This window comes from Triturus cristatus, chromosome 3_2, assembly GCF_964204655.1.
Source record: "Triturus cristatus chromosome 3_2, aTriCri1.1, whole genome shotgun sequence".
Classification (NCBI taxonomy): domain Eukaryota; kingdom Metazoa; phylum Chordata; class Amphibia; order Caudata; family Salamandridae; genus Triturus; species Triturus cristatus.
Genome location: NC_140584.1, coordinates 1,046,212,250 through 1,046,224,798, shown reverse-complemented (window position 1 = coordinate 1,046,224,798; position 12,549 = coordinate 1,046,212,250). Strand labels below are relative to the sequence as shown.

General features: G+C 48.5%; 1 protein-coding gene across 4 annotated transcripts in view; it reads left to right on the top strand.

Moving 5' to 3' along the window:
• TSPOAP1 (TSPO associated protein 1) overlaps positions 1-12,549 on the top strand; it is a 3,327,443-nt gene that overhangs the window by 2,726,635 nt on the left and 588,259 nt on the right. For all 4 annotated transcript variants that reach the window (XM_085649739.1, XM_085649737.1, XM_085649736.1 and 1 more), the window contains one exon: positions 7,992-8,095. In XM_085649739.1, coding sequence (XP_085505865.1) covers positions 7,992-8,095 — 104 coding nt within the window. The remainder of the gene's footprint in view (positions 1-7,991; positions 8,096-12,549) is intronic.

The window sequence follows — 12,549 nt, the reverse complement described above, 5'->3', positions numbered from 1 at the left end:
GTCCAGTGGTCTTGGTACCAAAACCTCACAACCAGGGTGGTAAGAGAGAGATGATGGTTTGCGTTGACTACAGGGGAGCATCAGTCACTAGGACTGATGCTTATCCAATTCCAAGAGCAGATGAGTTTATTGACACTTGAGCTTCAGCCAAGTTCTTGTGCACATTTGACCTTACTGCTGGTTATTGGCAAATCACACTAGCTGAGGATGCCAAACCAAAAACTGCATTCTCAACCCCTAGTAGGCATTATCATTTTATTGTGATGCCCTTTGGGTTGAAAAATGCACCTGCCATATTGCAAAGGCTGGTGAAAAAAGCTCTCACAGGTATTGAAGCCTATAGTGCAGTATATCTTGATGATATAGCTGTCTTTAGCTCCACCTAGGAGGATCACCTGGTCAACCTGACGAATGTTTTGGAGGCTCTGCAGAAGGCAGGCCTCACTATCAAGGCTACTAAGTGCCAGATAGGGCAGAGCAAGGTTATGTACCTGGGCCACCTTGTGGGTGGAGCCCAGGTTCAACCACTTCAAAGAAAAAACATAGACTATAATGGACTGAGTTGCTCCAACTACCCAGACTCAAGTCAGAGCTTTCTTCGGCCTGACTGTGTAGTACAAGACATTTGTAAAAGGATATGGGTCCATAGTGACTCCCTTGAATTATCTCACCTTCAAGAAAATGCCTAAGAAAGTTCAGTGGACAGTTAGCTGTCAGAAGGCATTTGATGATCTCAAGCAGGCCATGTGCACTGCTCCTATTATGCAGAGTCCTGACTACTCCAAGCAATTTATTGTCCAAGCAGATGCGTCTGAGCTGGGGGTAGGGGCTGTGTTGTCACAACTTAATGCAGAAGGCCAGGATCAACCAGTAGCTTTTATTAGCAGAAGGTTGACCCCCAGAGAGAAACATTGGTCCGCTATAGAGAGGGAAACCTTTGGTGTGGTCTGGGCCCTGAAGAAGTTGAGGCCATACCTGTTTGGCCCTCACTTCATTGTTCAGACAGACCATAAGCCCCTCTTATGGCTACAAAAGCTGAAGAGGGAAAAACCCAAACTTTTGAGGTGGTCCATTTCCATACAGGGGATGGACTATAGAGTCGAACATAGACCTGGGAGTAACCATGCCAATGCAGATGGACTCCAGATATTTCCACTTAGAAAATGAAGATTCAACTGGACAAGGTTAGTCGTATCTCCTTACGTTTGAAGGGGGGAGGGGTTGTGTAGGAAAGTAGGATCTGCTTTTTATGGTTACTCGCACTTTTTGCTTGGTGTGATGCTGTTTTTGACTAGCCTGACTGGGATCCTGCTAATCAGGACCCCAGTCTATCTGCTTCTCCCTAAACTGTTATGTTATGTACTTAGGTACACTCCAGATTGGATACTGAGGTACAATTGTCAGTCCCTAGTATATGGTACCCAGGTACCCAGGGCATAGGTACCCCAGAGGTTTTCCATGGGCTGAAGCATGTATTATGCCACCCATGAGAGACCATGCAAAATGGAACTACAGGCCTGCCATTGCAGCCTGTGTAAGTTGGTGCATGCACCACTTACGAAAGATATAGGGTTACTATATCTAAGGGTAACTGCACTTAAAACCTATAGGTCACCCTTATAGCAGGCCTTTACAATACTTAGGGCAGGGTGATTGGTTCTAAGTGAGAAGGTGCCCCTGCATGAGCAGGACACCCCTGCAGCCTAAGGAGTCCATTCTTCCGGGTTGTCAGTGAAGTAGCCATATACCATATAGAGGGGCATCGCATGACCGCCCTATGACCATTTAGAAAACGGCTGCAAAGAATCCTCTATCATATTTGGTATCAATCATCTTGGAATCATACCCTCACATCGTAAACGGTGTTGGAGGTATGTTTCCAAGCACTGGAAGAGCCCTCCGTTAGCCTCTCGGTGTTCCCAGTACCAGCTTTCTAGTCCCGGACAGCACAAAATGGTTCTTGAAGACCAGAGACACTTTTCTGCCCTCCTGCTGCTCAGCCAAGCTCGAGCAGGGGAAGGCAGAACAATAGGCATCCTATCACATGGAGATGTGACCACCTCCCAGACAGGAATTTAGTGTATTAGGACTGGGTGGGACAAAAGGGGGTGGTGATGGACGGAGCATCAGAACCAATCAAACACTCACACCCAGTCAACAGATCTGGGTTTGATCCATCATCGTTCTTTAGCCCACTCTGCCACCCCAGTTCAGTCATGGCCATATGCAAATCAGTCTGACCCTGTGCCTCATGGGAACAGTCCAGCACAAACTGCCAAGCCATGCCTTCCCTGGACCGGAAACAAGCTTCCTGGGACCAGTTTCTGGCATTTCAGCCGTCTTCAGCCAGGCTTGCTTGAATTCAGTGGCAAAGTGAGCAAGGGACTCACGTCTGAGCATACCCTGCCAACTTCTGGGAAACAAAGCGGTACAAAAGGGGGTGGTGATGGACGGAGCATCAGAACCAATCAAACACTCACACCCAGTCAACAGATCTGGGTTTGATCCATCACCGTTCTTTAGCCCACTCTGCCACCCCAGTTCAGACATGGCCATATGCAAATCAGTCTGACCCTGTGCCTCATGGGAACAGTCCAGCACAAACTGCCAAGCCATGCCTTCCCTGGACCGGAAACAGTCTTCCTGGGACCGGTTTCTGGCATTTCAGCCGTCTTCAGCCAGGCTTGCTTGAATTCAGTGGCAAAGTGAGCAAGGGACTCACGTCTGAGCATACCCTGCCAACTTATGGCAAACAAAGCGGTACAAAAGGGGGTGGTGATGGACGGAGCATCAGAACCAATCAAACACTCACACCAGGTCAACAGATCTGGGTTTGATCCATCACCGTTCTTTAGCCCACTCTGCCACCCCAGTTCAGACATGGCCATATGCAAATCAGTCTGACCCTGTGCCTCATGGGGACAGTCCAGCACGAACTGCCAAGCCATGCCTTCCCTGGACCGGAAACAAGCTTCCTGGGACTGGTTTCTGGCATTTGAGCCGTCTTCAGCCAGGCTTGCTTGAATTCAGTGGCAAAGTGAGCAAGGGACTCACGTCTGAGAATACCCTGCCAACTTATGGCAAACAAAGCGGTACAAAAGGGGGTGGTGATGGACTGGGTGGGTGCGCTTGCCAGCACCTGAAAGTCTGCATGAGGGGCACATTTGGTGTCCCTGTACATAGTCCAGTTCAAACCAGTCCTGGGAGCTGTAGGCTCCCGCTCTGGCAAGAAACTGGACAAAGGACATGGGAGCAACCTTCCCGCTGTCCAGACCCTCCCCTGGGAGAGTCCCCCGGATCTTCCTAACCCTTTCTCTAGGGTACTTAAGGGCTTACCTGGGTGTAGGTCCCTAGATTGGTCGTGGGATAAGATTCAGAACTGAAACCACTGCACTTCTTTTGTCTCGACTTCGCTGGACTTCGTTTGGGCCTGACTTCGTCTCCCTTCCAATCTGCTGCTTTGTCTGTGCCTGTGCATCATACAGGAACCTTCCAAGGCCTGTGAAACATCAAGGACAACCAAAGTAATCTCCCTTGGAGTGAAGGAGTCACTCCCCTACATTCGTAGGCACCTCAACACTGCTGACCGGTCTGCAGATCCCGAGCTCCTGCGGACTCCGAAAGGTTCAACAGCACAGGTGGGGGTTATCTACGTCTCCCGAGGCCCGAGCTGCTCTCTCACCAATTTTTATGTCAGAAACTCTCCTGGGGGCTGCATTAACCAAACCCCTGTGCACCGCATACTTTTTCAAGTGCAATTGCTTGTTGGCAACTTTGCGACTAGTGCTTTGGGCTCCAAGTAGCCCCAACCTCCGGAAACTTCTTCCACCAAGATCTTCAGCCACATCGCCTCGTGGGCACCATAGCCTGCTCCTTTTGGTGAGCTGCTCAAGGTCTTCTCGCGATCCCTGTGCCTCCGGCCTTTGGGTCCAATTGAGGCTCTTCTTTGTTTTCCTTGGGCTCCCTAATCTCTAAAATTCCAACCGCGACTTTCACATAGACTTGTATAGAGTACGGTTTGTGCTCACACATTGCACACGCTCTCTGTGGTGTCCCTATCTACTTACCTTAGGTGGTTCTGTGGGTCCCCAGCAATTTTACATCCTCTCGAGATCGTCCTGACTCGAGTTGTGGTTATTATACCACTTTCTTAGTATATGGTTTGGCCCCCCCACCCCACCAGGGGCCCACTGTGTATTAGTGCTATTTCCTGTGATTTCTTTGCTAAGGTACTTTGTGGTTTGTGTCTATCTCCGTGTTGGAGATGCTATGATGTACTAGACAGTGTTATCTAACAAATATATATTTTTTATACCTACTGTGTGGTACTCTTTTCATCTAATCGATACTATAAAATTGCATTCTGGTAAAACAAGCTGCTTTACACTCCTTCAAGACTAAGCGTGAAGGCTGCTCTCCACAGCTACCACTTGGATAGCTTTCTAAGGTTGTCTGAGACCCCTTAAATCACCATAAGGGTTGATGAGAAAAGTCCTGGGCGCACGTAGTGGGGATATCACAATGTTGTGGAAGTCTTGTACAAATTACAATTGCAGTGGTCGACACCAGTGTGAAGTTCAAAAATTATTTAATGAGGCAACAACTGTATTGAGACTAACAACCAGCCGACACGTGTTTCGTCACTAGGAATGGGCCTGTGACTCTTCAGGGCTGTATCGTGTTTGAAGGAGTAACAAGAGCAGATCCCTTTTAACCGGTGATAATTCCAATCCGGTCTGGGGTGTGCGGTGGAAGCCGCGGCTTCCAAACTGCTCCAGTGTCTCCCGCACGCCTTCCTACTTCACGGCAGGCGCACCCGCCTTCCAGTACGTTTTTACCTCATGGATCGCCACAGCTACTCCCCTCTCAGGCTCCCCGCCACCATCCCCTCCAGCAGACACTGGACGTACGCTTACTCAGCTCCTGGGAGCACACGCATCCACCCACCGTCGGGCGCACACGCCTCAGCACATCTCATTGCTTTTACGGCCTCCGGCCCATCACACACCCGCGGTCTGTACTACCCACCCGCATCTTCACTTGATGCGGCGCTTACACCGTGCCTAATACCAACCCAGAGCACCATCTCATCTTCTCTTCTACAACATACATTCCACCGCACACCCCAAACGGGGATGGAATTATCATTGGTTAAAAGGGATCTGCTCTCCTTACTCCTTCAAACACGATACAGCCCTGAAGAGTCACAAGTCCATTCCTAGTGACGAAACACATGTCGGCTGGTTGTTTGTCTCAATACGGTTGTTACCTCATTAAATAGCTTTTCAACTTCACACTGGTGTCGACCACTGCAAATGTAATTTGTACAAGACTTCCACAACATTGTGATATCCCCACTACGTGTGCCCAGGACTGTTCTCATTGTTCAGTGTGGATCTTTTGATTCATACAATCCCGGGGGTTATTGGGTAATTCCCCCGACCTGGCAGTACCGTACCCACACAGGGCCATAGAAAACACCACACGCGTTAGTCTGAGCGCCAATTTTCCTGACTTTACTAAAAACCCTACCCCTAGCCTTCACCATAAGGGTTGTCTGGACTGGTGCAAGGTGCTCACTTTCATTAGTGCACATCATATACCAGGCCAGCTTCTCACACCAAGTCATTCACGTGGCTTCAGATTGGGGACAGAGACTCAAGTATAGGCATGACCATCAGTACTCTAGTCAGGTTGCCTCTTGAGGAAGATTTTTTGTTTCAGCAACAGGGCAGGGACCAGCACTCTGGCCCTGCGCACCTTGCACCTGAGTGTGTCGAGTTTGAGCGGCGACAGTTGACAGCTTTCAACCTTCCTGCCAAAGTCTGTGATGTTTTTCTGACAGCCAAGCATCCCTCCGCCAAGATGGTGTATGCTTGCCATTGTAAAATGTTTGTATCACAGTGTGCATCTCAGAATGCCTACCCCTTACATGCACCTCTCTCATATGTTCTTTTGTTACACTGTCTTTGGCCCAGCAGGGCTCTGCTTTTGACAGAGTCATAGGTTTCCTGTCTGGGAGGTTACCTATGTGCCTTCTTGGTGTTTTTGTAGTTGCCAGACCATTCTTCTCTTCTTAACGCACCTGTTGTGTCTAGGTTCCTTAATGGCCTTCAACATATGTGTTTTCACTTAAGCCCTTTATCATGCTTTAGTGGGACTTCAACCTGGTCCTTACATTTCTTATGTGCACCCCCTTGAGCCTATGCACAATCATCCTCTTATGCTGTTGACCATTAAAACTGCCTTTTCAAATGCCTTAACATCGACCAGGAGGGTCAGCGAATCCAAGCGCTCTCTGCGCACCCTCCTTGTACCACCTTTTACCCAGACAAATCGGTCCTCTGAACAAGTGCATCCATCCTGCCAAAGGTTGTCACTCCTTTTCAGATAGACTATAATATCACCCTGCCTACCTTCTTTGCTCCCTCACACCACCTGGACCCAATAAGAGAATTGTCGTTCTACCTTAACTGCACAAAAGAGTTCCGGGTGGGTGATCAACTCTTCGTGGGTTTTGTGGGAGCAGAGAAAGAGAAAGCTGTATAGAAAAGAACTGTCTCTTGAAGGATTGTCTTCTGTATTATGATCTGCTAAGCAGTGGCCAAGAAGCAGCTCCCTGAACGCTTGCAGTCTCATTCTACTAGAGCCAAGCTGCGACCACTGTTAGCATGTAGTGTTCTTCTCCTGGACATCTGTCAGGCAGTGACCTGTGCATCCCTCAGCATGTTCACAAAAGATTACTGCCTCAACAGTCAGGTCTGTTGTGACAGGCAGTTTGCCCCTTCAATCCAACAAGATTTTTGGTTCAATCAGGTCCGCATTCCCACCTCTGGGGAGGTATTGCCTGGGGCTTGGGAATTTATTCGAAGATAAGGCATCTGCTGCTAGAAGTCTCTATCAGAAGAACAAGTTACTTACCTTCGGTGATGCCTTATTTGGTAGAGACTCTATGTATCTTTGAATTCCTTACCGAGCCTCACCTTTTTGCGAACCGGTTCAGGTACAAGGGACACCCCTTTCGGGGCCCTAGTCTTTTCCACACCAGTGGTCAGTTCTCATCGTAGATACGTGCTCCTGATGTGGAAAGTCACTAAAGTAACTGACGTCAGCATGCAAAGATGGTGCCTATAAGGTACCGTGCATGTCACTTTCAATGCGGAGGTCGCCAACGCGGAATTGAGTGATACCACCTACGGGCACACAGGGTTACTGCTCGAAAATCTCCCAGATCCAGTCTGACACCTGGGATATTCAAATGTAAGAAATCTGTGGCTAGATAGAGTCTCTACCAGATAAGGTATTACAGAAGGTAAGTAACTTGTTCGTTAGCACATTAACACCAGATCTATTGGCTTTAACCAATGCTTTTTATTATTGTTTATTATGATAAACAAACATGATTATAAGTTGGTAGCTGTTCTTAGCCTGAACCATTGGTATATTAGCCATGGCAAGGCTTGTCCTCCTTCACAACTATTCCGAAATCATGAATCTGATATGATTATGAACTTATTTCTGGACCACCATTCCTTTGGGTGTTTTTGCACACTCTCAGAAACTCCTCTCTCAAAAAAGTTTGCCGTGGGTGCTGACTATACCCAGACTGTGAGCTAGATACTTTTTAGCACTGATGGCGCTCCTTACCATGGGTACTGACTGGCTTAGATCTTTAGGAACCCTTTCTAAGATGCAAATCAAACTGTATCCTTCTGCGTTGTGTTTTTTTCCACAAACTTCCTCTTACTTCTTAGGAGCTGATTTCAGTCTAGATAAGGGGAGACATGGCACTCCAAGTGAAGCCAAGTTCTGTCATCAGATAGCACAAACTGTACAAAAACAAAACTTTTTATCTGATTTTAGTGAAATTACTGTGAGGTTAGCTTCTATATTTGATGTTTTCAAGACTGCACTTATATTAATTATAAAGTCATATAAAAGTATATGGAACTATCTCAGTGAGTAACTTTTCCATTTTTGGTGATGTGCAGAGTTGAATTTGCAAGTTTGCCGAACTGAGCTGAATGTTGCCAGGACCATGGTTGCCATCTTTGACTACAATCCCCGTGAGAGTTCTCCAAACGTGGATGTAGAGGTATCTACTACTTTTTTTACATCTGCGTGGGATTTGTTATTTCTATTATTGTCTGAAAAACAGTGTGTTTTTTCCCATCGTTAACACATGCTGTTGAGGTCTGCAGGCTACTATAGTCTTTAACAGTTTCCAAATGATACCCTCTAGTTGTTATAAGTTGCGTACTTGGTCTTCCCTAAGAAACTTTTTCAAGGCTTGGCAATAGGCACAGGATGTAATAAAAAGCAAAGTGTATGTTTTGCCATGTTGTTTTGCTTTTTCAAATACGAACAAAACTTTATTTCTGAAACGTTCTCTTTATAAAGCACATTTGTGTGTGTTAGAAATGGGGATCTCTAGTTGGCAATGGCTGGCCACTGTCCCAAGTAGGGACCCTTCTTCCTAAGTTAGAGTAAGCGGGCTACACCCTTTGATAACCCCTGCTCAACCCTGGGGTAACGTAGCACGAGCAGCTAGGCTTATCTCAGAGGCAATGTGGGAAGCATTTATGATCATACACAGTAACACAGTGGAGAACACTACAAAGGGACACCACACAAGTAGTTATAAAAAATAAGTATCTTTATATATAGACTTAACACAAGACCAATAAATGTAAAAAGGCAGTATACTAGAAAAATAGGGTTACTCTTGAAATGCTGCAAAAATAGTTCAAAGTGTGCAAAGAGGAGTTCAGTTCAAAGTAGTGGTCTCTGCGACCCTTTTACTTACAAAGTACCTGGATTCTGTAGCAAAACAACCAAAATGTTGCAAAGGAGCTGTAGTGATTATTTTCCTCATGCGAGGCCAGCGATGCGTTGAATCCTTGCCGCAAGGGAGGATGATGCGCTGATCTGCAGAAGCGTGTGGGACAAAGCGGCAAACTTCTCCACGCTAAGCCGGCGATGCGTTGAAATCCTTGCCGTGAGGGAGGATGATGCGCCGAGCCTGTTATGTGTGCGATCTTGTTGCGATGAAAAGAAATGGCGCTCCGTGAGGGAGCGACAATCCGGGTGCGATGCGATGAAAATGGCGGACGCCCGGCATCCGCGCTGTGATGTCGTGAAGCGATGAACTCGATGCGATGATCTTTAGTTAGCGAGCACTTGGAGGCCCGCAAATATGCGATGCGATAATCTTTGTGTTAGCGAGCAGTTGGCAGCCCGCTAACATGCGATGCGATGATCCTCAGGTTAGCCAGCCTTTGGCAGCCAGCAAACGTGCGATGTGATGATTTCTGGTAGCGAGCCCTCAGCAACAGCAGCGCGATGATTTTTCGTACGCGCTTCAGCTGCGGCGGCTCACAAACGGGCGTTGGCGCCGATTTTCAACACTCTTCTCTCTCTAGTAGAACTAGAGGCCCTGGAACTCACAGGAGCCTCACCTGCAGATAGAAATCCTCGCTGGGAGGAAACAGGAGGCTAGTGGTGGAGTCTGATGTGCCTGAGACTCCAACAAGAGAATAGCTCTCTTCTAGCCCTTGGGTGATTGCTTTAGCAAGATAAAATAAGAGTTCCTTCAAAGTCCTTTTCCTCTTCTTCCAATTCCAGTAGTAACCACTGCAGGCCAATCCAAGAAACAACACAGAAGCACAAGGATAGTCACCTCCTGCAGATTCCTTCAGTTACACGGACAGAGGTTCTTGTTGTTGTTCAGGAGCAATCCCAATTGTAGGGGTTTCAGCACAGATATTTATACCCCAAAATTCTTTGTTCTCAGAAGCTACAAGTCACTGAACCCAGCCAGAACCAGTTCTGCCCAGTCCTGGAGCACTTTGTTTTCCAGGCTGCATCCTTCCTTTCAGAAAGAGGGGGTCTGCCATCAGACGCACAGTGGGAGGTGGAGCCAGCATTCACCTTGCCAGCACAGCCCTATGCAGGTCAAGGAGCTACCCCTCCCCATACTCCAATGCAGATCTCTCTATTCAACCCAGGTCGGACTCAGCCTGCCCTGTCCCTCCAAAACCAGACAGCCAATACACATAACAGCAGAGCACACTGGAAGGCTTAGGCAAGAAAATGCCTACTTTCTAAAAGTGGTATTTTCAAACACAGAATATAAAAATAAACTTCACTAAAAGATGTATTTTAATATTCTGAGCTCAGGCATACTAAATTCGTTTTTCTACCATGTTCTTTGGGTCAGTTAGGACTATAGAATGTAATAGTCAAACTGGCCATTCTGGCCTATGGAGAACAGGTAGCCTTACAGTAGTGAAAAACAAAATTGGGTGTAATTCACTATCAGGACATGCTACACATATCAGAGCAGGTCCTACCTCACACATACAATGCACCCTACCATAGGGGTGGCTTACATGATGCCAAGGGAAGGTTCAGGGGCTGGGAAGTGGGTGCACTTCAATGCCAAGATGGCAGTTCTGGACTGCACACAGACACAGCAGTGGCAGGTCTGAGACACACTTTACAAGCTGCTTCTGTGGGTGGTGCAAACCAGCGCTGCAGGCCCACCAGCAGCATTTGGTTTACCAGCCCTGGGCACACACAGGCCACGATACTAGGGACTAACAGGCAAACCAAATAAGCCAATCATGGATATACCAATTCACATGTGATATATTTACACAGGGAGCATTCGCGCTGTGGCACTGAATGGCAGTGGCACAGCGCCCAGAGCATCCAATACCAGCAAAAACAGAGGAGACAACAGCGAAAAATGGAAGGGAGACCCACGCCAATGGTGCGAGGTCTAACACGCGTTCCTCCAGCTGAAATGTGGGGAGAACTACCCATCCCCTTGGAAGTTCTCATCCCTAAGGCAGAAAAATCTGGACAGACCATCAGCATTGGCGTGTTCTGTACCAGGGCGGAGTTCCACCGTGAAGTCCATACCCTGTAGGGAAATGGACCACCTCATCAACTTGGGATTCTCACCCCTCATCTGCATCAACCCTCTGAGGGGCCTGTGGTCTGTCTGAACCCGGAAGTGAGTCCCAAACAGGTATGGTCTCAGCTTCTTCAGTGCCCAGACCACAGCAAATGCCTCACGCTCAATTGCACTCCACCTCTGTTCCCGTGGAAGTAACCTCTTACTGATGAAGGCTACAGGTTGGTCTAGTCCCTCCTCATTCATCTGTGACAGAACAGTCCCCACCCCATGCTCTGAAGAGTATGTCTGGACAATAAATTCCTTAGCAAAATTGGGCGCCTGGAGTACGGGTGCTGTACACATGGCAGTCTTGAGGGCATCAAAAGCTTTCTGACAGGTGTCAGTCCAGTTCACAATCTTTGGCCGCTTCTTGGATGTCAGCTCAGTCAAGGGTGCAACAATGTTGCCATACCCCTTGACAAATCTCCTGTAGTAACCCGTGAGTCCTACGAAGGCCCTCACCTGGGTCTGGGTCCTTGGGGGCTCCCAACCCAGGATAGTTTCAATCTTTGGCTGCAGGGGTGCCACCTGGCCACTCCCCACCTGGTGTCCCAAGTACACCACAGAACCCTGCCCAATCTGGCACTTACTGGCCTTGATTCTGAGGCCTGCTCTGCGCAGCGCCATCAACACTTCCCAGAGGTGGCGCAAGTGGTCCTCCCAGGAGGAACTAAACACTGCAATGTCATCCAGGTAGGCGGCACTGAAATCCTCCAGCCCAACCAACACCTGGTTGACCAACCTCTGAAAGGTGGCAGGGGCATTCTTCATCCCAAAGGGCATCACACGGAACTGGTAGTGCCTATCTGGTGTGGAGAATGCTGACCTCTCCTTTGCCCCATCAGTTAAGGCGATCTGCCAGTACCCAGACGTTAGATCAAACGTGCTGAGGTACCGGGCAGCCCCTAACCGATCTATGAGCTCATCAGCTCTGGGGATGGGGTGCGCGTCGGTCTTCGTGACCGAATTGAGACATCTGTAGTCCACACAGAACCTAAGTTCAGGAGTGTCACCAGGCGCTGCAGCTTTTGGTACCAAGACCACGGGGCTGGACCAAGCGCTGCTAGAGGACTCGATCACCCCTAGGGCAAACATTTTGGAGACCTCCTCCTTAATGTAGGCCCTGACCCTGTCAGTCAGCCTGTAAGCCTTGCGCTTGACAGGAGGACTGTCCCCGGTGTCTACCTCATGGACGCACCAATCAGTGACACCAGGCACCAGGGAAAACAAATCAGGAAATTGCCCCAACAGCTGGTGACAATCTTTCTGCTGCTCAGGGATCAGTGTGGTGGAGAGGACCACACCCTCTACTGACCCATCCTTCTCTCCTGCACACAGGAGGTCAGGAAGAGGCTCACTCTCCTCCTCCATCCCTGCATCTGTGACAAGAAGCATGCCCACTTCAGACCTCTCAAAGTGGGGCTTCAGGCGGTTCACATGCAGGACCCGCAAGGGGTTCCTGGGAGACTTAAAGTCCACCAAGTAGGTAACTGGACTTTTGCGCTCCACCACCTCAAATGGACCGGTCCATTTATCTTGGAGCGCACAAAGCTCCACTGGGGACAGTACCCAAACCTTCTGTCCAG